General features: G+C 33.3%; 1 protein-coding gene across 3 annotated transcripts in view; it reads right to left on the bottom strand.

The window, feature by feature from the left end:
- Positions 1-27,922, bottom strand: part of LOC100024704 (cytochrome b5 reductase 4) — a 103,405-nt gene that overhangs the window by 61,363 nt on the left and 14,120 nt on the right. For 2 of the 3 annotated variants that reach the window (XM_007484267.3, XM_007484268.3), the window contains exons 2-4: positions 27,417-27,570; positions 10,261-10,361; positions 7,358-7,442 (exon numbers count right to left, since the gene is read on the bottom strand). In XM_007484267.3, the coding sequence (XP_007484329.1) occupies positions 7,358-7,442; positions 10,261-10,361; positions 27,417-27,570 (340 nt within the window). The remainder of the gene's footprint in view (positions 1-7,357; positions 7,443-10,260; positions 10,362-27,416; positions 27,571-27,922) is intronic. The other variant, XM_056818558.1, reaches the window with a different exon arrangement.

Below are 27,922 nucleotides of genomic sequence, written 5' to 3'. Positions count from 1 at the left end.
AAGAAATGAGAAAATATATAATTTCAAAAAGATCATAGAAAGATTTATGAACAGTACCAAATTAATTTATTCAATAATAACACTGTAAAAACAAACAACTTTAAAAGCTGTAGGAACTATCATCAATGTAAAGACTATTCATGATTTCAGAGGACTGATGAAATGTACTTCCCATGGCAAGGGCAATGGATTTAGAGTACAGAATGAGATATATATTCACATGCACATATAGACATAAGCACACACATTTCTATATATACATAAGTGCATATATGTAATCAGGAGAAATTTTTTGTTTGATTATGTAGAAGAAATTTGTTACATTTCTTTTTTGTTTTAATTGGGTGGATAGGAAGGAGAGAAAATAGTTCCTGTGAAGAAAAAAATTTTTTACTAGAGATGTGGGGTACTACTGGTGTGGAATGCTGCATGCACTTTTAGATGAGGTCATATATCACCAGTACTCAACTGTTCAATTTTGTTACAAGATATTTTTCATGAAGTGAGAACACTGTAAATGTTTGTAATATAAAAGCAAAACATATCAATAAAACAAAAATAAAAAAGAAATATAATAGGATAATCAATCAGGATAATCAGTCCTTGCAATCTAAAGGAATTTAATGACATTCATGAAAGCTATGATACTTTGATTCTTTCTCTGAATTCAATGCATCATCTAACTTCGACCTCAGCCTGCAGTAATAAAATTATAATAGTATGTGCTATAAATATTTGAAGTAAAATTTGATTAAATCAAATTGTATTTCATATTTGAAAAAGGATTATAATATACCAAGAAATAGCAATTTTATGGGCCAATTATTTTTACTGGTAAAATGAAGGAGTCTTTGGTTACTTCCAGTTAAAATAACGACAATAATAATAGCTAATATTTTACATGGTATTCTAGGGTTTACAAAGCACTTTACATCTATTATCTCATTGATCCTCAAAGGAGCCCTGTGAGGTATATGCTATTATCCCCATTTTATAGAATAGAAAACTAAGACTGAGGAAGGTTCACTTGCTCAGTTTCACATAATTAAGTGCATGAAGTAGTATTCAAACTTGGTTCTTCCTTACTGAAAGATCAGTACTTCTACACTATGTTACCTACCTACCTCTATCAGTCAATAGTTCTAATTCTAGGTAAAATATAATCCTAATTTCAAGCAAAACTTTAGTGCAAATCTATGCATGATTATCACATTTTGAGTTAGCAAAGCCTACTATTTTGATCTAGAGACTATAAATCATGGTTTGTACCTTAAAATATTATATAAATGTGAACTGTTATTATTAATTCAAGTTCAAAAGAGTAGACTGGCTCACTAATCAAATTGCATATTTTAATTCAATAAATATTTATTAAATAACTGTTTTGCACAAAATACTATGCAAAATGTTTAGTTAAATAAAAAGTTTAAAAACATCATTTGCCCAGTTTTCTGTGGGTTTATGGTCTAGTGGGGGAAAAAGGGAAAGTAAATAGTACATATACAAATACTGATAGTATTTAATAAATCACATTAGGTACATAAAATATATGATCAAAGTACTATGTTAGGTGTAAGTGAAAGAGCATTCCTGATAGGGCAACTTGGTTCTCATTAACATATAATAATATAAGAAGGGGAAGATGTCATAGCAAAAGGATTTCTAGAAAGAAAAAAATATAAGGAAGGGTAGTGAGCCATAGAATACAGGGCATATGATCCAATGTGGCTGAAATGGACAAGAAAAGAGAAGAGAGTATCAATCGCTAGATGAAAAATTCAGTCATTACACTTGGTAATGTGATTATCGTTGTATCTGCTTGATGATTCTTATGTAGCCTAGTTCATCTGAATTCAGAGTAATTGTGATCATTGGCTTTTATTTAAAAGTAACCAAAAACTACAGAACAGTGCAAGCATATTAAATTACTTTCAGCGTATAAAAATAGCCAAAATGTCAGCAGATCACATTTCTCACACAATGCATCTTGTTCCTAACAAAAAAGGTCATATAAACTGAAAAACTATTCTATGCAATTTGTTTTTTCAGGGGGAAATCATATTATGGGATAATTATGTCTTGATTTTACGTGTATGTTTATGACTGGCAAAAGTTGCTGAATGGCAACTATTTTTTTTAAGCAATAAAATTACTGCTAGAAATTATTTTCCTTTAGCTTTCTGAAATTATCCTAGATTATTTCTGTAAAGTGCTACCACAGAGTTTTTCAATAAAGCATTTGTTAAGTACTTGGAATAAATATATCAGATAACAATGCTAAACAATTGTATCCCCATACAACTAAAGAGTGAAAGAAGTCAATTACTCAATTAATAAACATTTATTAAGTGACTACTATGCTGCCAGGTACTAAGCTAAGCACTAGGAGTACAAAAAGGAGCAGCAGACATTTCTTGCTTTAATATATGTATATAGGCATAAGCAAGATACAGACAAAATAGATACAAGAAACAGAGTAGAAAGCATTGGAAAGACCTCTTTAAGAATGTGGTTCAGGAGCTAAATCCTAAGAGATAGAGATTTGGGGAGGGGGGCCAATGATCTTCTAAGCAGGAGAGTCAGAGTAAAGACATTGGTCTAGATCTTAGAGAGGAAGCATGGCAGACTGGACAGACAGCTAATCTCACAGAGTATGACATGGATTAAGATCCCATCTCTAACACATACTAAATGTCTGAATCTGGAACAATCATTTAAACCTTCATTATCCTAGCCAACAAGACTAAAGAATTCCCCATATAGATGAAATCACAGGGTAGACAGTCAAAGACAAAGAAAGTGGCTCTGAGATTTCATCAGTATGTCTACAAACATCTAGATATCTATCTTTATATGTATAGAACCAGAAAAGATATTGAAAAGTTTAGTCATTCTTAAGCAGGCCTATAGTTATATCAATATCACAGGACTTAGAAAATCACCAATTGAAGGTACTACATCAATCAATCAATCCTACTTTTGGCCATGTCTCTTTATGAGGAAATTCTTTATTAAACTGATTCAAAATATGCTAAATGCAACTTCAATCTTCCATTCCTTTAGATAGGGCTGGCCAGGAAAGAAAACAGCTGATCTATTACCTGCCTTCTGGATCTTACACATCTATTATTGAAGCTTTTTATTTTGAGCTTGCATTCAGTCTCATTTTCTTATCAACTATTTTGTACCCATTCTGTCTATTCTATAAGGATGATATTAGAAAATAAGTATAGTTTTACTTGCATTTGTGCAAGTATGTTGATTGCTTGTTTTCACTGAAATTTTCTTTTCTTTGATTTATATCCTTAGTAAGGTTTAACATAGATAAGAATAGGATAAGATTAAGGGTAAGATTAAGGCTATTTTGTTTTAGGAAATATAATAATAATGTTAGGTATAGCTTTAGAATTACATAGAACAGCAAGCATATGGGAGAGAGATTATAAGGATATTAGAATAAGTATTGTTTTATTAGTTTAGGGATAAGAAGTAAAGAAGCTGGCTTGAGAAAGAATTGGAGTTTGAAGCAGATATGAGAAAGTGTTAATTTCAAATGTTGACAGTTTAACGGTTTTTTTCTGTGACAGTTACTCTCTCTGGGTGTGGCATTTGGTCTCTGGCAGTTAGCAGTCACACACAGACTCTTGCTCTGAGGGCTTTGAGGAGGTTAATATCTTTGCCCCCCTCTCTCTCTCACTGCCTGAGATGGGGACCTGAAGCAGTTAAGAGTTTTCTTTTTCCAACATGAGAAACACTAATTGACTATCTATTACTGTCTTTATAGCTTGTTTAGCTCTGAGAAGACCAAAGAAAAACCTGGTCTTTGGTGTAGACTCTGAGTCTCCTAAGGCTCAGAGTCCTAACTTGATTCTTTTTGAGACTCAACCAGCTAGCCTTTGTCATTTTTATAACTTGGAGGCGAAGTTAATAATTATAATGATAATAGCATAGTTTATTATAGAACAGAGAAAATTTGGGTTAGTCAGATCAGGAAGGATAAGTGTAGCCTGTGAAACAGAAGCAGTCCCTTGCAGAACCAGGGAGTTTTATTTGGGTGGAGTTAGAATTCCTTAGAGTTAGGAATCCTTTTATCCTTATATATTTCAATAAATATTTTACTTTTTATAACCAGTGTCTCTTTAGCATCCTTGCGCCTGGCCCTTAAGAGAAGTTCATTTATGAGCTTCATTTCACAGATATAAACTGAAGATACTTTGTTAGCACAGTAAGCAGAGTATCTGAAATCAGTTTATAAATCAATAATCAAATCCATTCCTATATTAGTTTTTACAGTTTGCATTTATTTTACAATAATTACACAATTTTTAACTCAAGCATAGCACTTCACATTTATCAGTATTCAGATTTTGCCCATCATCATTATTCATAGAACCCAATTGTTAGTCAATGTATCAATATCCCTCCCATCAAATCACTTAGATTCTATATTTATCAGATAGACGGATGACAAGAAGATAGAAGAGATATTGAGTTCCATAAACAATCATAATGGGCAAAATCTGATGAATACTGATAAATGAGAAATACTATTCTTGATTAAAAACCTGTATAACCAACCACAGCTTCCTGACTCCATTGAATTATCTTAGAATGACCATACTTCATTATCTTTTCATTGGATACCACACAGTATTTATGCTACACCTTTATCATGTAATTGAAATAACTATGAGTTGCTCACTATCTTGATTTCTTCATGAATACAAAATAAACATTTTGATTGGATTTGTAAAGGGGAGTAATATCAATTAAAGATCATCAAAGTTATGTTGAAGACAGGCTCCAGAGTTAGTATTTTATCCCGGAGTAAATTAGGAACCAATTAACACAATGAAGTACTGGAGTTAAATATTAATAAGTATACAATAACAATGTTTAAAAAATAATAGAAAGAAAACTTTAAATTTTCAAGGAAATCAGGGCTCACTTCTACTCAAGTCTCAAACTTCTACCTTGGAAAAGGGTAGATCAAGCCTCTGCAAACAAGACATTTTCTTAAGTTAGCCTCCATCCTGGAAATGTATTTTTGTAATAGCAAAAAGGAATATAGTAAAAAGATAGCAAAACCACATAGAAATCCAAAAGAAGAATCCAACAGAGAATTCTAAATTCCAAATAGTCTTCAAAGAACTGTAATGTATGTGTATACGTGTTTATATATGAAACATACATATATATCAAAGACACATTTAAAACCCTTAATTATTCCCAATCTCAAGCACTGCTGGTTTTTAATCCAATGATCTGAAGTCCTAAATTTAGATTCTTATGATTATAATTTTAAACAAAACTTACAAACAGGGGGCAGCTGGGTAGCTCAGTGGATTGAGAGCCAGCCCTATAGTCCTAGGTTCAAATCTGGCCTCAGACACTTCCTAGCTGTGTGACCCTGGGCAAGTCACTTAATGTCCATTGCCTAGACCTTACTGCTCTTCTACCTTAGAACCAATACATACATAGTATTGATTGTAAGATGGAAGGTAAGGGTTTTAAAAAAAAGCCAACTTAAAACATAAGTTAGAATTATATATTACAACACCAAAGTTACAAGAAATTTAATATTGTTCTAATACTATCAGATTTTTTCAATTAATCTAAAATAAGTTATTACATGTAATTAAAGTGTATGTTCACTTCAAGAGTTCCCATTATTAAGTACGCAAGATAGAAAAAAACATCATATAATCAGATACTGTGTATTGAAACTCAAAATACTCTGTATTTGATATATCTGAATTGGTCCTAATATAAAGCCATAATACTAGGTTATGATAAACAGAAAGTTTCTCTCCCCAGCTCTAGAAATAAATTTTACAATACCTATTTATGATCTTGAGACTCATGGTAAGAAGGGCACTATTGTTCCCCCATTACTCCTAATGGTAATTGTACTGTATTGATATTTCCTCATTATTCCATGAAATAAAAATAAAAACAAAAGCTGATGGGGAAAATCTATAGAGCTTAGATTGGATAGAATAATATGAGATAATCATGTGAAATCAGAGATAAGAAATATAGGATCTCTGATAGATAACAAGGGTAACCACCACTTCCTGACTCCATCAAATTACTTTTTCAATAAGCCATAATGGTCATATTTCATTATCTTTAGTAGTTTTAACATTAAAATTTTTTCTCAAAAATTGAGAAACATCAAGAACTTATCTCATAGGTACAGAGAGAACAAGTAATACTACACTCAGAAAACAAAAACAACAACAAAAAAACCTAAAGTGCAAAAAGGTTAAGAAAATTGCCTTTTCACAAAGTATCAGAGCTGGAAATCAATGGCAGTTAATGAACAGAAACAAGCTTTTCTTCTATTCATCAAGATAAATTTATTATAGAATTTATTTTATGCTATTTAAAACCAAGACAATATGAGCAAAGAATTTAACTAAACAGAAATAATCATTATGAGAAATAAAAGATAAGAAAAACAAATCGGTTTCCTACATCCACCTCAAAAAAGAACCAAGGTCAAAGGACTTTTTGTAACTCATTTAAAAAATCATACTCTGTACTTTCAATCCTTATCTAGAGAAGAAAAATTGCCATAGGAATACACATTCCTTTCCCTATGCTTACAACCAAATGGAATGAAGGCTTAAGGGAGGTGGAAGAGATATGCCACCTTTTTCATATGAGAAATTTTTCCAACCTTGTCCATCCCTGACACATGGTGAGAAAGATAAAGAAATGGTTTTGTGAAATACAGGGTTGCTGGAGAAGAAATGCTCAAGAGTTTTCTGTCTATGCACCCATTACTGAAAAAGAATCAAACCTTTTGATTTAATTTCCCAATAGCTACCTAAACATGACAATGAACATGACCACCACAATTTTAGGGGGAAAAAGAAGCAATTCCTTCTCTAAGAAACATAGAGGCAATTATAACAACACAACATTGATTCTGCTCTGATTCTGTGGTTTCATAATCTACAGAATTAAGTTTTATAATTATTACATTTATGTCTCATTTAAACTCCATCTCTTCCAGCAGGCAGAACAATGCTTTATAAAAAGTAACTACTGGGGGAAGAATATGAAAAGCAAACATTAAAAATAACGCAGTCACTAAAGAAGCACAATGGATCTTGCTCTATATACTAACATCACAAATCACAATAATGAGCTTTTTCTCTGGGAGAGGTCAAAATGTAAAAATACAAAAAGCTTAAGAGAAACATTATGAGGTCTTTTCCAAAGTTATGAAAAAAAGTTTAAAAAAAAACTATAACTGTTACTTCAGTAATAAAAGTGAAAGCAAAATAAAGATTTTCTATGTGGTACTTCAATGCCAAAACTTCAAAGTATGTCTAATAAAACATACCTTTAGCAACAGCAACAGGCTTAACAGCCATTCTGCCAACAAGACATTCTTTCAGCATAGATTCATAATTGACCCAACGATGTACCTGAAAAGGGAGAGAATCAGTACTAAAAATGCAGATAGATAAGACACCTTATTTTAAATGAGAGCACAACTCAATATATCCCAGCAACTAAGAATTTCCACCAAATAATTTAAATGATTCTAACAAAGAGTGAAGGGGAGAGGGGATAAGAAATAGGGAGAGAGAAAAAGATTTTCACTTGAGAATATTTTTCTAGGATAGTGTTTTCTTTGAAATAATATTTTTATGAATATTAAAAATTTTGAAACAGCCAAATATATCAAATTAGTTTTCTGAATTGCTACATTTTTATAAAAAACAAGCCGAAGCAATTTATAGTTCTCCATAAATGAATCTTTATAATCCAGCATGGTAAACAAATTTGATATGGGGATGGATTCTATTGATAAAATAGGAAATCTATGAAAACTATTTCTAAAGATCAAAGTAAAGCTTTTCAATAGAATTGATTGATTCATTAAAAGGCTTACTTTTACTAAAGGATTTATAAATTTATAAATAAAGATTTATGAAACTTAACAAGATAATCTTTCCCTAGTTTTCTCAAGGACTATTCTCCATGAAAATTCTAAACAGCAAATGTAGAGCTATAATATTCATTTATTCACTTTAAACGTCATGATAATTAAACTAGACATAACCTTTGGTAAGCAAGGTAAAACTGAAAGTTCATAATTACAAGCTGAAAAATTAAGGTAGGCTCTAGCAACTTCCTTATTTTATTAAGTTATGCTATCAAATCCCTATATATAATAAAATAAGGAAGTTGCTGAGAATGGTACTAAGGTAGTACTAAAATAAGAAAGAATTAAAAAAAACAGGAGGTAGCTAGGAGGCTCAGTGGATTGAGAGTCAGGCCCAGAGATAAGAGGTCCTGAGTTCAAATTTGAACTCAGACACTTCTTAGGTGTGTGACCCTGGGCAAGTCACTTAACCCCCATTGCCTACCCTTTACCACTCGTCTGCCTTGGAACCAATACACATTATAGGTTCCAAGACAGAAGGTAAGGGTTTAAAAATAATAATAATTTCAAAACAAACAAGCAGATTTATAGATCGCTTGAAATCTACAGCAAAGATAACAAAGCAGCTACTTGTTTATATGACATTTAAACAGATAACACTGCACTACAACAGTTAATTTACCATGTTCTCAAAATTCTCCATTCAGGGCTTCTTAATAACTATATTAAGGTGACCTCTGGAGTTTTGTTTTTATCTTTTTTTCCCCTTCCTATGGATTAACCTCTTGATCTCTTAAAGATGGTTGCACGGCAACCTATCTTTAGGCTACTAATAGAACAAACTAAATATCACTATTAAGTCAAAAAGAGTGGCTTATAGCATTGCTACTACCCTAAATCTCAGAAGTGCTTTAATGATGCAAAAGGTTTCATACAGGTATAAAAACAGTTATTTATTCCTATGGTGAAAGAATCTGATGAATAATTTAAACCTCAGTAGTCTTATTAGTCAAGTAGAGTGCAATAGTAGGGCAAAAAATGAAGATGTGGTTTGAACTGCTAAAGATAGTAACTGTATAGCAATTTAAATGGCTCCTGCAAAATGATGGCATCCTTTAACTCAAAGAGTTCAAAGAAATAAATAGTATATATAACATTATGGCACAAGATTCTTTTGCTGTGCTTTGGCATTTGGGGATCATTTTCTACCATTCTACCTGTGGAGAGTATCAGCCATATGTCCTGAAAGTATACATTAAAAGGCTCAAAAATAGACATGGAAACAAAGAGTCATATATATAAATCTTTCAAGTCTTCAGCAATGTTTCCCAAAGCCTCCTACTTGGTTTGCGTCCCCACCTATCAACAAGTCAAATGCCACCTGAAAACATTCCTAATAAGCCCATAAGAGTTTCCCTCAAGAGAACAGCATCAAGATTAATGTGCAGCTGTGGTTTCTCTCCATTCCAAGGATATTAATAATTCCCAGTCTCAGAATATGTTGGAGATCAAAAGGAGTCCTGCCAGCCAGTCAATGAACTACATCCTCTAGCTGTAATGAAATTTCTAAATGAAAAATCATCTCAGATATCTAAATACAAGATAAACTAAAAAAACAAAAAGAAACTTTAAAAGTATAAAACCAGAAAATTCTACACCCACAAGTAATTATAAATATTTATCTCTCTAAATTTAAATTTTTCTAAAAAAGGTCAAAGTCAGCAAGATGTCACTAAAAATAAACCACTACCAAAACAGTAATTAGGTATAATATAACTAAATAAAAGCCAGGTTACATTTGGTTGACTGGCCTCAAAGGAACAAGCAAAAAATAAATCTTAATTATAATAGCAAAAGAAAATAATGAAGGAAAAACAGTAAGCTCAACTTAAAAAATTTAAATAGCCATTAAATTAACTCGGTTTATCTCTCATGATAACAAGAACTTTAACAAAGATAAATCACTACTATCATAAGACTATGTACAAATTAAAATTAAAATGTAAGAAAAGCAGCTTTCTACAAGAAATATATTTTCTTCCAAGTGGACCATAGGATTTGATGCTAGATAGGATCATAGTTTCAAAAAGCCATTTCATCATGACATTAACCTCTAGACCTCAAAATAGTCTGATTTATTTTTTAATGCATGTCTCCCCCAAAGTTCTTCTCTGGTCTTTGTGTGGTCTGGTAGAAGTAGTTTATGAAAGAATATCTTAATTATTTTTTAAGGTTTGTAGACAATTCCATTTCTCTCAAAAATACTTTAAAATTTTCTACAAGGCATGTAGTCTTACTCCAAATTTAAGAGTCCTTTCCAATCACAATATTTCCATTACTTTCTAGTATCTTACCTGATCAAAAAGGTCTGTACCATCTGAACCTGCTGCTCGCATCAGTTCATCTTCCCCACCTGGATGATATTCCATATATGGACTAACATTATAAACAAGCCCTGCATTAAAAAAGAAAAATATTATAAATCAACTGCTTTAAAAGTTGGTAAAATAAAGTACTTTTAAAGGCTTATTTTTAAAAATCATAGAATTTAAAATTGATAATTTCAAGAAGGAATTGATGAAAAATGCCTACTGTTTTTTTAATAACTGCACTGACTCCAACATTTGAAAGGCACGGGAACAAACAGAAAAACAATATACGCTGTTTACCTTCTTTCATCTAACCAGGTTAAAAGGCTAGTAACAAGAACTAAATTCTTTCCTGTAAGTATATGGCAGCAATGAAGATATGAGGTTCTATCCCAAGATCTCTTTTCTTCAGTCTTTATATTCTTGCTCATTGACTTCAACAACTTCCATTATTTTAATTATCACCTCTATTTAGATCACTCCCTTATCTATATATCTAGGCTCAGTGTCTCCCCTGAATAGTAATCATATCATTAATTCCTATTGGACATTTCGAATTGGATGTAAACTTAACAAGGTCAAAACTGAACTCATTTTTCTCCCAAAAACCTCTTCCAACTTCCCTTTTTCTTGTCAAAGGCACCAACTGCCATCCCTTTTTTTTTTTTCTCTCTTTTTTAAAAAGCCTTACCTTCCATCTTGGAGTCAATACTGTGTATTGGCTCCAAGGCAGAAGAGTGGTAAGGGCTGGGCAATGGGGGTCAAGTGACTTGCCCAGGATCACACAACTGGGAAGTGTCTGAGACCAGATTTGAACCTAGGATTTCCCATCTCTAGGCCTGGCTCTCAATCCACTGAGCTACCCAGCTGCCCCCTTTTTTCCTCTTTTAATAACTCTTAGCTTCTGTCTTAGTAGCAATACTGTGTATTGGTTCCAAGGCAGAAAAGTGGTTAAGAACTAGGCAATTGGGGCTAAGTGACTTGCCCAAGGTCACACAATTTAAGAAGTCTCATGAGGTCAAATATGAACCCAGGACCTCCCAACTCTAGGCCTGGATCTCAACCCACAGAGCCACCTGGTTGCCCCACCAACCACTATCCTTGCAGTAGCCTAGGTTTGTAACTTTAACATTATCTTTTGACTCCTCACTCATTCTTACTTCTTATGTCCAATCAGTTGCCAAATCTTACAGTTTCTAACACTTAAAACATTTCTCAAATCCATTTCTCAAATCAGTATCTTCTCTCTACTCCCTCACCTTACTTCAGGTCCTCATAATCTCTTGCCTAGATTACTGCACGATCCTCCAAACTGGTGTTCCTGTCTCAGGTCTTTATATGAATCCTCTTTATTTTAGTCTGTATATATGTGTTAGTGTTGTTTTCTTCTCTATCAGAAGAAAGCTCCTTTTGAGAAGGGATTGAATGATTCTTTGTATTGTATCCCCAGAGCCTAATACAATACCTAAGATAAAGTAAACTTAATTTTCTTAATTAATAAATGTAATCAATTGATTGGGCCGACTGGCTTACCATTATTACCAGTAAAGTAGGGAAAAAATTAGTTATATCAAAACTAAAATGAACTCCTGTTCTCAAAAAGGAACAAAGTCCTTGAACACATCAGTAGCCTTAAACAAAAGTCCTCAAAGTGCTAAACCACTATCCTCAATTCTACCTCATATACTCTTACTTTCAGAGAAAATTTCATTGAATTTGGTTATCTATATTCATAATGTTTATCCTCAATGGAATGTGAGCTCCTTGAGGACAGGTCTAATTGTGTACCCAGTGCCTAGTATAAGTGAATGTTTGTGGAATGTAGAGGAGAAAAAACAGTTCCTTGCTATGTAATCGTGGCAACCAAAGTTGACTCTGAAATAAAGGTAAGAAAATGTTTTCTGGGTCCCCTAGACCTAATTTACTAATCCTTGTCTATGTTGTTGATTTACAGTGTTATATACATTGTCAAATGAAACCACTATATTGGTAAATTTTGTTAAATTGTTTTACCTGGGATGGCTCTCTAGTGTGATATATTGAAAACAAAGGATATTTTAAAAACACTTTAAAAATTTAAATAGCCTGTTTAAGATGCCTCTCCATTTTGTTCAATTAATTAGACATATTCTAAGAGTTCCTTAATAAAACTTGTCCTCTAGTGTCTTGTGGCAGAGTGGAAGTGATCATAACTAATCAAAAGTTATGCTAGAGCAGGTACTCTAGCAGATGCTAACAAAATAGAAAGGCTTCAAATTCAAGTACAAGTCTACTGCTGGTCCATATGTCTTTTGGCTGCCTAAGTTCAGAAAGATTTATCACTAGTCTGGCTAAGGTAAATGAATTTTTCATGCACAGCAACCCTTAAAATTTGTCAACCAAGTCATTTATCTTTCTCTCTAAGATATTTAAGTTATATCTTCTTCAGTAGACAGAATAATCAAAGATATATCAAGTATTGAATTTTTTAAAAATTGGACATGTAATATAAGCAGTTTAATGAGCTGCCAATAAAGAATTCTCCCTTCTAAAGTAGACTGGCATTTGCATTTAGGTATATTTCCTGTACTGTTGAGTTCTGTTTACTAGCTCATCTTATAACTACTTGTTTTTAAGAACGAATTCAATCCATTAATGTTTCAAATTATAATAGTTCAATTTTATTTTCCCTTCATGAGAAATGCTAGTTTTTCAATGTTACCTGAGATTTCATTTTTTCTTTCAGAAAGAAAAAAAAAGCTGAAATGGTCAGGATTCTGACCTCACAGCCAAACCTTAACAAGACATACAAATCGTTATAGCAAAAAATCAGAAGTGATGACTCAATGTTTAGAAACAATGGCTATTATTAAAAGACTATTGCTTCTTTAGTCCTATTTTGTATGAGTCACGAGAACATGAAAGACTAGGAATTAAAAGGGGATCACAAGGGAAAGGTAAAAAAGGAATAAATTATTTCTCTAAATCTGTCAAATAAAAGTAGTGAAGAGATTGAGGTGAAAGAGTAAGTCTAAAATAATGTCACACAAAAAAGTTAAAAAAAAAACAATATCAGTAAAAATATAATGCCAGAATTTCTGTTTATTATACAAGGAGAGAAAGGCTTAAGATTAGATTGTACCATTAAACAAGTCCTACAGTACCTTGATGTTAAAATAATATTTAACAATTATGATATTTAAACATAAATGGACTAAACTCATTCATAAAAAGAAAACAACTGACCTACCAAAAAATTGTAATGATAACTGGAATGCCAAAAAAAAAATCCTACTACTCTGATGATGGTAATAGTTAGCATTTCTACAGGGCTTTAAGGTTTCAAGTATTTTACAAATATTATTTAAATTGATTCTCACAAAAATCCTGTGGAGTAGGTGCTATTATTGTCATACATATCTTATAGATGAGAAAACTAACGCTATAGGAAAAATAACATGCTTCTTTTGGAACTTCACAAATATATCATAGAGATAAATGAGGAGATTACAGATATGAACAAAATGTTGAACAAATTGGAAATGACAGACCTGTGAAGACTAGTGAATGAAACTTTAGAAATCATATTTATTTGGAAGATCTGTGAGGCATTTACAATGATAGAACATTTTAAAAAATCATAAAAAGGAATAAGCTCCATATGCATTCAATATAAACTATAATTTGATTTTTAAAATATGAATAAAAGATAAAGGGCTGAATGGAGATTAGGTATATTTTTAATGTGATCAGATTGGAGACTAACTTAAACAATATAAATTATTTTGAAGAGAATGAAAATAACAGAATATACCAAAACTTCGTGACTGAAACTATAGCAGTCTTTAATGGCAAATTTATTTTATTTTGTATTAATATTAACAGAGGATAAAACAGAATATTAATAAACAGTAATTTTTAAAAGTAGAGAACAAATTTATAATCCCAAGCAAGCTCAAAAGTGGCCAATTAAAGTCAATTGAAGTGAAAACAAAACCAAGATTGATGTATTAGTTAATTTGATGGGTTTCTTTTTTAAGAGAAACAAAGTTTCCAAGATGAAAATATAATTCACTATGGAAAGGAAAAGAAGTAAAATCACTCTTTAAAAACTACTATACTCAAATACATAGGAACAATAAAAGAAACATGTGAAAATTTGAGAAAAAATGATAACTCTCTAAAAATACAACTTCTAGAAAATCACTCTCACTATAAGATCAGGCTACTTCCTTTTACAGTAATATATATCTTGGACCTTATTATTTAAAAATTGCTTTATTATCCTGGACTTGACAAAGACAAACATGAATATATTCACAAAAAGTAGAACACAAAGGGGACTGTTTATTAAGCTGCAAAATAACATATACACACAAAATATAAATATTAAAGAGAAAGATAGCTTATTTTTTAAAGTGTGTAGTCAATTCAGCATGTTAATTCCAAAGTTGTCTCCCTTATCTGTTGCCCTATGAATTCCCTTCTAATCTTTCCTTGCACATTTTCTTCAAATGTTTCATTGGTACTCTTTTCTTCTTTTTGAAGTACATCATTATCACTAGGTTCCCTCTTTCTCTCTCATTCATATATTGGTCATGTCTGAAAAGCTATGTTTTAATCTGCACAATTAATTCACCACCTATCTGAAGGGGTAAGACATGTTTGGTCATTAAATCCTCTGGGGCCATTGCTGATCAGAATTCTTAAGTCTTTCACAAGGTTGTTTTTTTTTCCCACCTTATGTTGTGGTAGTCATTTTCTTAGTTCTTCTGGCTCTGCTTACTTCACCCTTCACTAATTCATATAAGTCTTCCCAGGTCTCTCTGAATTAATCTCTTCTGTCATTTCTTATGTCACAATTATTCTCCATCATATTGCACAGACCAAAATGTGTTCAGTCATCATCCAACTGAAGGGCACCCCCTAGCTCCCAGGTCTTTGTAAAAATAAAAAGGACTGCTATAAATATTTTTCTACATGAGTTCTTTCCCTCTTTTCAAAATTTCTTTAGCATATGTATATATGTCTATATATGTCTTTAGTATATGTCTAGTCGGGAGATCACCGTGTCCAAGTTTGTACGAATTCTATGATTTGGCTATAGATTGGTTACAAGCTTTTTTACATAATTTTGTAGGCACAATTTGTCATTGATAGTATGTCATACATCTCCCCAGTGACTTTTGGGTTAGCCACAATTTTAATATTTTGGTGACTGTGGCATTCCATGATTCAGAGCCATATCCCAGTAAAAATTTTTTGTTCCTTTTAATACAAACCTATGTATTGATGGTGTGGGAAACTCTCAGATTAGAATATCCTACCAACAAGGATCAGCATTTTATGTCTAACTTGGAGTCTTAAAAAAGTTGTCAGAAGGTGCAAAGAGGTTAAGTGACTTGCCCATGGTAATATAGATAGAATGTATCATAGACATTTCATCAGAAAAATACTGATGTTAAAAAGATGGGTTTTTATTTCAAAGGAAAATTTGAAATCATTGAAGATGCATATACAGGTGGAGCTGTCCCAAATGCAATAGAGCCCATATTCTTCTTTCTATTCAATTGTAGGCCTGTCTCCTTGTCAAATGGCAGTATCTGTCAGGCCTTATATCTCGAAAGATCACAGTCTAGATCAATGATGGTGAACCTTTAGAGACAGTGTGCCAGGTCCTGTTCCTACCCCACCCCCTCCAGACCAAGGCTATGCCCATCCCTCCCACCACCCACCTTACCCCACATGGCGGGGGGGGGGGGGGGGGGGAGAGGAGTATGGGGGGGGGGGAAGGAAGCACACCCACTGGACTGTTGGGAGGAAGGAAGGGTAGGTGATGTGGGGAATGTTTTCAGCAAGTGTAAAGAGGGGAAGAGGAGTGACCTGAGTGTTCCACTCCCTTCCAGCTCTGCTGTAAGCCACCCACCTTAACCCCTATGCACTCTCATTGGCCTGATGGGTAGAGGGATAGGGAATGTGAAAAAAAATGCAGTAAATATGGGGAAGAGAGCAGCCACATGCCCGATAGGTTTGCCATCACTGGTCTTGATGATGGGCATTCTTTACCTTCTTGGTTTTCCTTCTATAGATCGTTAGGTTAAATTCTAGTTCAAGTGACATCACTTGCATAGGTGCTTTATTCAATCAACACAATGTCACACACAAGCAAGAACCACTGGAACTTTTAAGGGGCATCCTTCTTACAACTTGACTCAGAGCTGAATATTGCCCCTAAGAAAAAAACACTTTTAGAAACCACTATTTCTTCCTGTTTTAGGACTCAACTGATATTAATAATCAGAGAATTATATAGTTATCTCTGTAATTGTCCCTATCAAGCAATTTCATATAATCTTAACATCTTTTGGAAAGACTTAAAGGGAATATTCTGAGCTACTCAAATATTTTTTTAAACCATGTCTTAGCTTATATTCTATGCACTTTTCAAGCAAATGTGTAATTGTAATGATGTGAACTACCATAGAATAGTATTTGCAAAAACATACTTTCCTCCTCCTTATATTTTCATCATGGATAATCAAAAGTTATGAAGATCGTTTTTACAAAGATCTTGTAAAGATGACAAAGTGGGCATGGAGATTGATAGTCACTGTTTTCTTCAGAGCCTTTTTTCTACAGTAAAACTATACCAGGATTTTCTAATTCTTTATTCTCTTCCCCTCTTTCAGATGTCTTGAAAACCAAATTCTCAATGTTTTTAAAACTTCAGTCACCTTCAGCACAGACCTCTTTTCTATCTACTTTGTTTAGTCCAACAGTTCTTCCTGTCTTGGTTTTCTTTACTGTTCCTTGCTCTTCACAAGCTCTTTCTGCAAACTTAACATTACCCCTTTTTATGGACTCTTTGGTTCAGCCAAACTGGCCTTTCTATTTCTCATACATAACATTCTGTCTTCTGTCTCTGTACCTTTGAACAGGTTATTCACCAAACCTAGAATGTATTCTCTTCTCAGATCCCCCTCTTAGAACTCCTAGATTTCTCAAAATTGCAACTCAAATATTATTTCCCATGAGTCTCTCCCAATATCTATCCCAGCTAACACTTCTTTCCCTACTCATTGACTTGTATTTATTTTACAATTCTGCATATCTTTTGTTTTTTATACATGTTATTTCCCTTAATAAAATGTAAGCTCCATGAAGGTCAAGATTATTTTGTTTCTTGGTATCCCCAAAATCTAAAATAGTACCCAGGACATAGTGGATACATGATAAATATTTGCTGGTTGATTGCTATTCAATTCTTCATGCTCAGGAGCTATACTGTTAGGAGATCAAATGTAAACAACAGTATCAGTTATACTGTTTTTTCCTCCCCAGCTGTACCATTAAGAGACATAGTCAGGGCAGGTAGGCAGCACAATGGATAGAGCACCAATCCTGGAGTCAAGAAGATCTGGTTTCAATATGGCCTAATCCACCGCGCCATTTAGTTGTCTATAATGAGCCAGAAAAGGCAAATGAAGTATTCAGATATGCTCACCTTTACTCAGCTTGGTTCCCAATTCTCTAAACCACTTTTCCACCTTTCCTTATTATGGATACTTTTCCCTCTTCATTACTTTTCAACTACCTCCTATGTGCTGCCATTCCCAATGATAATGCTTATCACCTAAATGGAAGCTGGGATAAAAATTAAATAACCTTAATGAACTGAGTGGCACCATCAAAAGAGAATCATTTGTCTATATGCAACATATTTCAAAGGACTGACATATCTGACATAAAGGTAAAAACAAAACGGTATAAAACTTTTTAAATGGTGTATATATTATAGTTAATTCAAACTGTCAAGATTACAAGTAATGTGACCGTTTTGCCATCTTGTGTTCAGCAAAGGAATTACATAATATTTTTAAAGTATTTTCATCTCTAGACAAAATATATATTCAAATTTTACTATGATGAATTAACTAGGGAAGAGGGAATAAGAGAGAAGCAAACTAAATTAATGAAATATCTGAATTAGTTTTAAACTAAATGCAATGTTACTAGTTTTTTAAAGTACAAATTAACAGTAAAATAACAAAGCATTATCCAAAGGAGATCTATAGGAGATATGTTTAATCAATTCAATTTGATATTTAATTTCAGTGTTTACTCTGTGCCAAGCACTCTTCAAGCAACTATGGAGGCTACTTTTAACGTCTGACAACAATTATTTTACTTGTGCACATTTTGTAAATAAGGAAAAGAAAAAAAACTTGGGAAAATATAGAAAGTTTGGGACTTTGAATCAGAACACATGGCATTGAACTTTAGCACCAAGACTTACTAGCTTTGTGGAAATGAGTCTTATCTCTGAGACTTAGTTTCCATATCTCTAAAATGGGGAAAAAAATAATAGATGAACCTACAGCACTTCAAAAAATAACCCTTAATACTGTGCATTGATTCCAAGGAAGAAGAGTGGTAAGGGCTAGGCAATGAGGTTAAATGATTTGCCCTGAGTCTCAAAACTAGGAAGTATCTGAGGCCATATTTGAACCCAACACCTCCGGTCTCTAGGTCTGGCTCTCAATCCACTGAATCACCTAGCTGCCTCCCATATATAGCATTTTTAATGTTTACAAAGAACTTTACATATAGTAATACCTCATTTTATTTTCATAGCAATCCTGTGAAGTAGGTGCTTTTATCTCCTACTTTATATGGAAAGATTTAAGTGACTTGCCCAAGGTCACAAAGCTACAAAGTATAGTATTAAAATCAGGATTTGAATTTAGATCTTCCTGATTCCAAAAACAACATTCTAACCACTACACCACACCTAGCTGCCTAAATGTAATACCTGTCTCAGGATTTCAGCAAGACATTTTCTAACCCTTACAGGGTATTCCTCAAAATCTCAGCACGGCTCTAAGCTATTAAAGCTCTAAAACTGTACTACAACTTTTGGGACACCCTGTGTGAGTTTTTGCTTTTTACCAGTTTTATATGTGGCTAAAGAGAAGGTGCCATTCCTCCCCCTAGAAGAGGAATTAATAAAACCCAGATGAATCACAGGTGCCTCTTCTCCTTGGAGAGATTATTATATAATGCCTGAGACACAAACCAAAGGGGAACAGCATGTAACACTTTCCCTAAAACACTAACATCAGGTTCATAGCTATCAGCTAAGACTTTGCTTGGATCTTAATGATCCTTTCTTACTATAACTTTTTTAAACCTAATTTTAACTAATTTTAGTTGTTATGTTGTTACAAATTCACTTTTTTGCATCTTTCTTTTTAAAATTATTTAAAATAAGGAACAGGAAGCAGTAGCTTCACAACCAACTCATCCTGTGTAATTCTTATCAGTACTCTCTTTACAAACAGAGGTCTTCCTCTTAAATTTTATCTTTTGTGAATACCAGTATAATAGCACTTGGTCTGCTACCTGTTTTTTCTTTCCTCAACTGGCCCAATAATGGGAGTTGTCAGTAGGGGAAAAAGCATCAGACAACATTAGCATATTCAAGTATTGGCTCTGCTGCTATGTTACCTTGGGCAAGCTCTCTCAGGGTTTCAGTTCTTTTTATCAGTTAAATTAGTTAGGTGGACAAGGCGATCTTTAAAATCCTTTTCCAGCTCTATGTTCAGAACACCACAAAAAGTAAGCTTTAATAAATGTTGAATGAACAAATGAATGAATGTTTGAAGTCTGGCAAAGAAGTTTTGTAAAGAAGTTTGAGTACCAGCAGCTAACTGAAGACCTAATTTCTTGAATATTTCTCCAAAGATGAAGAGCAACTTATAAAAGGCGGTTCTGGGATGTTTCAAAGAATCAAGATTAACAAATAGAGCCCTATCTCCTCATGAGGCTTCTTACTCAATAGAAGCTTTTTTTTTCTGATGGTAATTCTAACTTCCCTATTTGCCCACTTTGTCCAATTCTCCATAGGTAACCCTTTCCACATCTCAACTTTCCCCATCAAGATTTCAATGTATCAAGGTTTGGCATAGAAAATAAATGGGAATTTTTTCCCATTTGATAGTGATACCTGTACTCAAATATCTGCTCAGAAAACTTATCTGTTGATATTCATATTAACTGACAAAACTAACCATGTTATACCTTAATGTAATTTTCTTTCAAATCCCTCTGCCAATAACTTGATCCCTAGGCTGACTCACACTCTCACCTAAACTCTCATTTACCACATAATAGAAAATAATTATTCTTTGCACACATTTGACAAGCTGACCTTATCCTCCTTAAATGGGTTGGAAAGGAAGTTCATAAATGAATTCCCCTAATACAGATAAACTATAATGCTATTCCATCTCAGTCCAGGTGAGAAAGTAAGACAGCAATGAGTCCTATAATCCCAAGTCTCCAAAGTTAGGTAGCTTTGCTTTCTCCTCATCCCTAAAGGTGTTTCTGTACATTATTAGTAAGAATTTAAAATCCTCAAGAGTTAGGGAAATAAGTGCAAACAACTTCACTTTCTAATATTTCTTTGAGGCCACACTTTGCTAAATAAATACTTATTAAATGACTTTATAAAAGATCTAGCTTTCAAAATAAATTTTCTCTAGATTCAAAGTTTCTGATTCTTTTATTATACAATCTTCTTACAAGGCAACTTTGATCAAGACAAAGGGGGCAGCTAGGTGGCTAAATGGATAGAGAGCCACACCTGGAGATCTGACCTCAGACACTTCCTAGCAGTGGGACCTTCTTCAAATCACTTAACTCCCACTATCCAATTAATATTGATTCTAAGACAGAAGTTAAGGGTTTAAAAAAAAGACAGTTAGACTGGTCATAAAAATAACACTTAATATCAGCGTTAACTTATAAGCAACTTGATATATTGTGAACAATTGGTTCCTTCATCTTTTAAGTTCCACTCATAGTATATGTTATACTGAATGCATAATGAAGTTTAAGCTTTAATTATCTACACTCAGACTTGTGGAATACCCCATATAATAGGTATGTTGTACATATAGGACCAGACTTGAGATTTATTTGGTATAGGGAACTCCTGTTAAGTCAATAAACACTAATTAAGCTCTTAGCAAGTACCAGACACTGTGCTAAGCTAGGGATACAAAGAAAGCAAAAAACATAGTCTTTGCTCTCAAAGTACTTAAATGCTAGTAATGGAGATAGCATTCAAACAACTAAGTAGAAACAAAATATATACAGAGTAGATGAAAGGGATTCTAAATGGAAAAAACTTTAATAGCTAAGGTTGCCAGGAAAGGTCCCCTGGAGTATATGGGATTTCAGCCAAGTGTTGAAGGTCCAAGAAACTAAAGGCAAAGGGAGGAAAGGCAGAAAACTATTCCAGGTAAGAAAAAAAAACATGAAGATGGGAAATGGGGACTACAAATAGGTCAGTGAAGCTGGAAAGGAGAAATGGAGAAGTGTAAGAAAGAAAAGTATAAGAGGCCTGAAAGGAGGAAAGGAGCAAGTTAAAAAGGCCTTTAAATATTAAATGCAGTATTTATATTTGATCCTAAATGTAACATGGATCCACTGGAGTTTGGGAGAAATGTAGGAAGGGGGAACAGTTAATATGGTCAGACTTAAATTAAGCTTTAGAAAAATCACCTTAGTATCAAAAAAGAAGGATTTGGCAAGAGCCCTAAGACAGAGAGACCAACCTGAGGGGTACTTGCTATAATTTGGGCAAGAGGTGATGAGGGTTTGCAGCACAGAAATGTTTTGAAAGGTGAAATCACAGGATCTGGCAAGGAATTAGATATGTGAGATAAATGAGAAATCAAGAATGAAGTTTCAAGCTTTTGGTGACTGAGAGAATGTTGACAGTAAAACCTGGGAAGAGATTGAAGAAAGCAAAGCAAGTGCAAGGGAGATGGTCTGGAAAAGAACTGAGAGATGGAAGTAACAGAGATTATGATGACAACAATGAAGAGAATTATGGTCTGTAAGACAAAAGGAAAGATGTAATGATAAATGATGATGATGATGAGACAAAGGAATTTGGGAATTTATGTACAAGGAAGTAGAACACTATCAGTAATCAACATTGGAATACTGTGGCAAGATTAAAGATATAATCATCTCTTCCTATAGCTAAAGTAGAATGGAATAGCAGGTCATGAAAGAGTTGTAGAGTTGCCTGAGGCACAAGGTCACAGAGTCAGAACTTGAACCTCAGGCTCCCAAACTCTTTGAGGCCAACTTTCTATTATAACATGCTATTTTCATACAGATACATAAAATTTTATTTCTCTTGTTCATGATTCAGCTTCCTGACAAAACCAACCAAATATGTCTAAAAATGAACTCTTCCTAACTGATTTACATAGAGATTCCTCCTCCTTTTTCTAGGCTTTTACTGAGGATGCTTTACAGAGCCCTATGGGGCATTCTTCTTTCTATACTTTCTCCCTAAACAATTTTACTCAATCTCAAGGCCTCAACTGCTATGTCTAGGAAGATGACTCCCAAATTCCAGTCAGGATGTCTCTTCCAAACTGCAGAAATTCACATCCAACTATTAATAGGACATCCTCTACTTGCATATACATCCTTACCTCAAACTCATGTTAAAACCAAACTAATTCTACTGAATCCAAAAGGAAAATATTTGGCCAAACCCATTTATCACCTAATAATGCAAAATAACAATCTAAAGGATGAATCTATGAAAATTTTCACTTGAAAGTAGGGACTATTTGATTTTGTACACTCAGCTTCTAGCACTGGGCTTAGAACAGGTACTTAACAGGTGCTTGAGATTTGCTTGGCTCTCTACCCAAGGAGCTAACAAAAATTATTTAATAATCAGCTGCTCCTATTTATATTGATCCTTATTTTAGATGAAAATGGAAGAGGTCATCTCCCTTCCTCTATTCCTCAGTATCATTTACTCACACATACCTAAAATAGTACAACTCTGATGATATGAAGATTTAAATGGAACTATTTCTTGAATTACATGAGATTTTATGCAAAGTTTATGTAGTATTCTCTCATATCTTCTCAAATACCCATAGAAAATAGTCTTCATTGCTTTAGACCTAATCTAATAGATTAACAGGATAATTTATTAGATTACTAGGGACTCTTCAAATCCTGGCAAAGTTATCAAGAAAACATTTGAAATGGATTTCAGGAAAGACATGGCTTTATTAAGTTCAAATCCTTTTATAAGAAATTTATCCTTTCAAAGCCTTTGGTCTATATATTATATAGTCTAACTGGAGATTTTAAGCTTAGTAATGAAGTCAGAGGCAGTAAAGATTGAAGATTTTAGGACACACATTACCTTCAGAACAGCTTCTGAAAAAATAAGAATCATATAAGGCAGCATGGATGAATATAAGGCAGTATGAATGAGATGCAGTTTGAAAAGAAATAGCTCTGCAATTTATTTTCTGTATGAACTTGAGGAAGTCATAACTAGTTTAGGCCTACTTCTTCAATGGTAAAATTAGAGAGTTGGTGTAGATGTTAGGGCCTTAACTAATTCTAAATCCTGTGAGCTTAAACACAAATTTCTATTGATGACAAGCTTTTTTTCCCCAACTGTACTGGTCTGTTATGCTACAATATTCAATATTTCATTTATTTCACAGTCTTCACAAGCTTGAATCTAATGGCTCCAGCCACTCTCAAATATTTAATCACATAAAGCTAAAAAAGATTCCAGAAGACTCACCTCCAGAACTGTTTAGATTCTGACCTAAGTGATGAGTGCCTATCCCTACAAAACTATTTACTCATTCCACTGTAGGAAGTCGTAGTATGCCAGATATTTAAGGAGAGAAACTATTTTCCCCAAGTAACAGAACTGTTGAATATCCCTTCAAAACTTTTTGCAAACTTTCTTTTCAAAATGACTGGCTAAGCAGTGGGAGGGTAAAGGGAAGGGAGAGAGGGAGATAAGTTCAATCATATAACTTAGGGAAAACTTGTGTGGAAATTTGTTATTACATGTAATTGGTAAAAAAAAAATGATTGATTTTTTAAAAATTTTAATGACTAGCTATCTAATACTAATAGCTTGCATAAGGACCAAAAAGGTTTTAGGTTTTATTCCATTATTGGTCACTGCTATACTATGAGAATTCAAATCAAGACAACAAACATTTTAATAATCAAGACATTGACAAAGGTGCTGGGGATACTAACAAATGAATGAAATTGTCTTTGATCTCAAGATACACATATAGAGTTCACCAAAAAGTAAAGTCTGGGGACTACTTATCAGAATCATATTTTTAAATGCACAATATATATAGAAGATTAAAAAAGAAAATTAAATAATACTGAAATAAAATTATCAAAATACTTAAAATGAGTTCATGGATACCAAATTAAGAAACTTTACTCTGTAGCTTAATAACAGCCTCTAATTATCATTGTGTCCAAAAAATTCACCTCTCTATAGTCGCCGTGGTGATTAACCTGTCCAAATATATCTAGCATTATGATTGAAAATGAATTTAGAGTTTAGCGTTAGAAACAAAATGAATTTAGGGTTAGAAATGAATTAAGCAATACCAGGGAAACAACATATATAATGATTATAACAATGTAAATGGAAAGAACAAACACAAAACAATCAAAACCAAATGTGTAATTATAATGACCAAGCTTATCCCCAAATAAAAAGCCACCTTTTCCTTCTCTTTTGCTGAGGCTTAAGGCAGAGAAAGTCAGCTACTTTCCAAATCTTAATTGTTTTCCCTCCTTTCTCTTTTACAAAAAATTCCTTATTATAGGGGATGTTTCTCTGGAAAATGGAAGCAGGAGGGATACAGGGAAAGATACTGTCAAAGTAAAAATAAATCAAAACTATTTTTTTAAAGTAGAGAATTTCATTCTATTAACAAAATCATGTAATAGAAGCTTATACCTATACCTATCTATTGCTATGTGGATGACAAAAAAGTATTTTATATATGTCATCTTGCTTCAAGTTAAAACTGGTGAACTAGAATATAAACCTATTTCAAACAACAACATTCATTCATTTGGTTTCTATCAACCTCTACTGTATGACAACCAGCATTAACCACTGAGTGAATTTTTCACTCCTACTCTGCCTGAAACCCATCAATAATAACTGCGAGACCCTATCTACCATATTGGATTTTATACAGCACCACCAGCTATGAAAAGTCAAGCTTTTAGAAATTATTTTATCCAGATTGACTGTTTTTGAGATAATTTAGTGTATATTTTACCCTGAATTCAAAGTACTCCACACATAATCTTTGTTCCTATTTCTTGACCCAATAAAACATTACTAATATTGCCTCTATTAAAAAGAAATGCTAATGTTTGCCACATCACACTACAGTAAAGTCTTTGTCGTCTAAGCCAAAATGGAAAAGGGCTATTTACCTATTTGCAAAATTCTGTTATTTTAAGAGGGTAGGAAGAATCAAATCTGGGTTTCACTAGGCTTTCAAAATCAATGGAGATTCATATGAGTAAATCATTTGAAGTTCTAGAGAGAGAGTACAATGAGGAACCATTAGTTATTAGTTAACTGGGAACTTAAACAAATCAACATCTCCCATTCTCATAATCTCCCAATATAGCATACCAAAACGGAAACATTTACCATTTTAACAATACTATACTATTAAAAAAAAATAAACCGAATTTTAAAATACACAAAACTCTTATTCCTAGATATTTCTTTGTCTCTAATAATACCATATATCTTACCTATCTTGGTATCTCAACTTTTCTGAAACTATTATTTATCACACTCTCATATATGCTAAAACTGGGCACAATTTCTCCTTTAATTAATCAATTAGTCCTTAGACTTACTCATTACTTTATTCTATAAACTAAAGAACAATATTTTATAAGGTTTCTAAGGAAATTAGACGTAGCCTTCTTCCAGTTTTATATGAATGCACGGGGCCCGACACAAGGAGAACAAAAGCAATCAGTCTTTCATTCATCTCTATTAAGAGTTATATCAGTTGTTCCTTTAGTCTCTCCTCCAATATGACCTAAGAAGGAGAAACAAGGTTAGATCCCCAAAGCAGATAAGACTTCGACGTTCTCATCATACCCTACCCAATATGAAGCACAAATCAAAAGCATTCATTTAGAGACACTGTTTCAACAGTCTTTTCTTAACCATGTGTACCTGAACATGGTATAGATAATTATCTATTTGTCTCATACATAAAATGAAATGCAAATCAACCCATATTTTTTCAAATATTTTTTTAAAGGTACTCAGGACTAATCTCAATATAATTCCAAAAAAAAAATTTAATGAGTCCCTATATCCAAGATATTGTGTGAGATACAAAAAATAAATAATACAAAATCTTTACCCTAAGGAATATAATCTAATAAGCATATGTACACAACTCACAAGTGCTTCCTATGTTTCAGGCACTGTGCTAAGTATGGAGAATACAAAGACAAACATAAACAGTCTCTGGCCTCTGAGTTTATAGTCTATAAGAATTTAACAAAGAAGGAGAATATAAAGAACTTGTATATCCAAATGAGTAAATTCAAAGGAGTATCAGATCCTGGACCTCCAAGACCACCAATTTAGTGGTATCTGAACTGGGCCTAGAATTTCAATTACAGAAATGGGGAAGAAGAAGTCTTAAGGAACAGTGTAAGGCAAGATCTAGAAATAAGAAATGAATGCATGTAAAAGTTATTATGTAGGGGGCAGCTGGGTGGCTCAGTGGATTGAGAGCCAGGTCTAGAGACGGGAGGTTCTAGGTTCAAATCTAGCCTCAGACACTTCCGAGCTGTGTGACCCTGGGCAAGTCACTTGACACCCATCCCCTAGTCCTTACCACTCTTCTGCCTTGGAGCCAATACACAGTATTGACTCCAAGACGGAAAAAAAAAAGTTATTATGTACCTATCACTAAGCCAAGCACTGGGAATGCAAAAAGCGACCAATACCTGATTTTACTCTTCTACCACATTAAATGCTTTGTTCCTTTCCAAGTAAATTTAAAAAATGTTTTCCATTTGAGAAATTTGCTGCCTTCTAGATATGTGTGTTAAATTATTTGAGGTATATCAAAAAATTGCACAATTTAATTCCTAGTCTTATACAAGTATAAGGGGATTTTTTAAAAATGTTAGTTTATGAATTCCCTTCCTTATTAACACACCATTCGGTCTCTTGCTGAAAACTACAGTAAGTCCATAAGCAAATAAAAATGTCTTACCTCTTATGCATACCCAACAATCATCTTTTTTGTTGTGTCGTATAAGTTCCTCTTCAGTTACTTCAATTAATCTTCCTTTCAGTCCTGTGAGATCCTTTCCACTTTTGGTCAATCGAATCCAATCCATAAGACTTCTGCCTTGTTTTAAAGGTACCTCAAAAGGAAGAAGAATTTATTTTCTAATCAACTAAAAATGTTTCTACTTGTCAATGACTCATCCCTATGGGTTCCCTTTTCCCCTTCCCTGCTTCAAGTCCACTTTTCTGGTCTCTTATTAACTCCCAGGCAACAAACTGAAAATCAAATTTAAGAATTCAGACATCTCCTACATGTCAAAATCTTATTCCAAACAATTCTAAAGAGCCTCAAAATTATTCTTTTTGTGCCAGAATTTTATATTGAAAACTGAACTTACAAATGCAAGTCATCTAAATAGTTTTATCATAACTGGATTTGCTAATAAGAAAATATTTGAGGAAAGTGAAATAAACTTAAAATGGTTTGGG

The sequence above is a fragment of the Monodelphis domestica genome, chromosome 2, assembly GCF_027887165.1.
Source record: "Monodelphis domestica isolate mMonDom1 chromosome 2, mMonDom1.pri, whole genome shotgun sequence".
Lineage (NCBI taxonomy): Eukaryota > Metazoa > Chordata > Mammalia > Didelphimorphia > Didelphidae > Monodelphis > Monodelphis domestica.
Note: the sequence above shows the minus strand (reverse complement) of the source record. Positions and strands in the feature narration are given on the sequence as shown.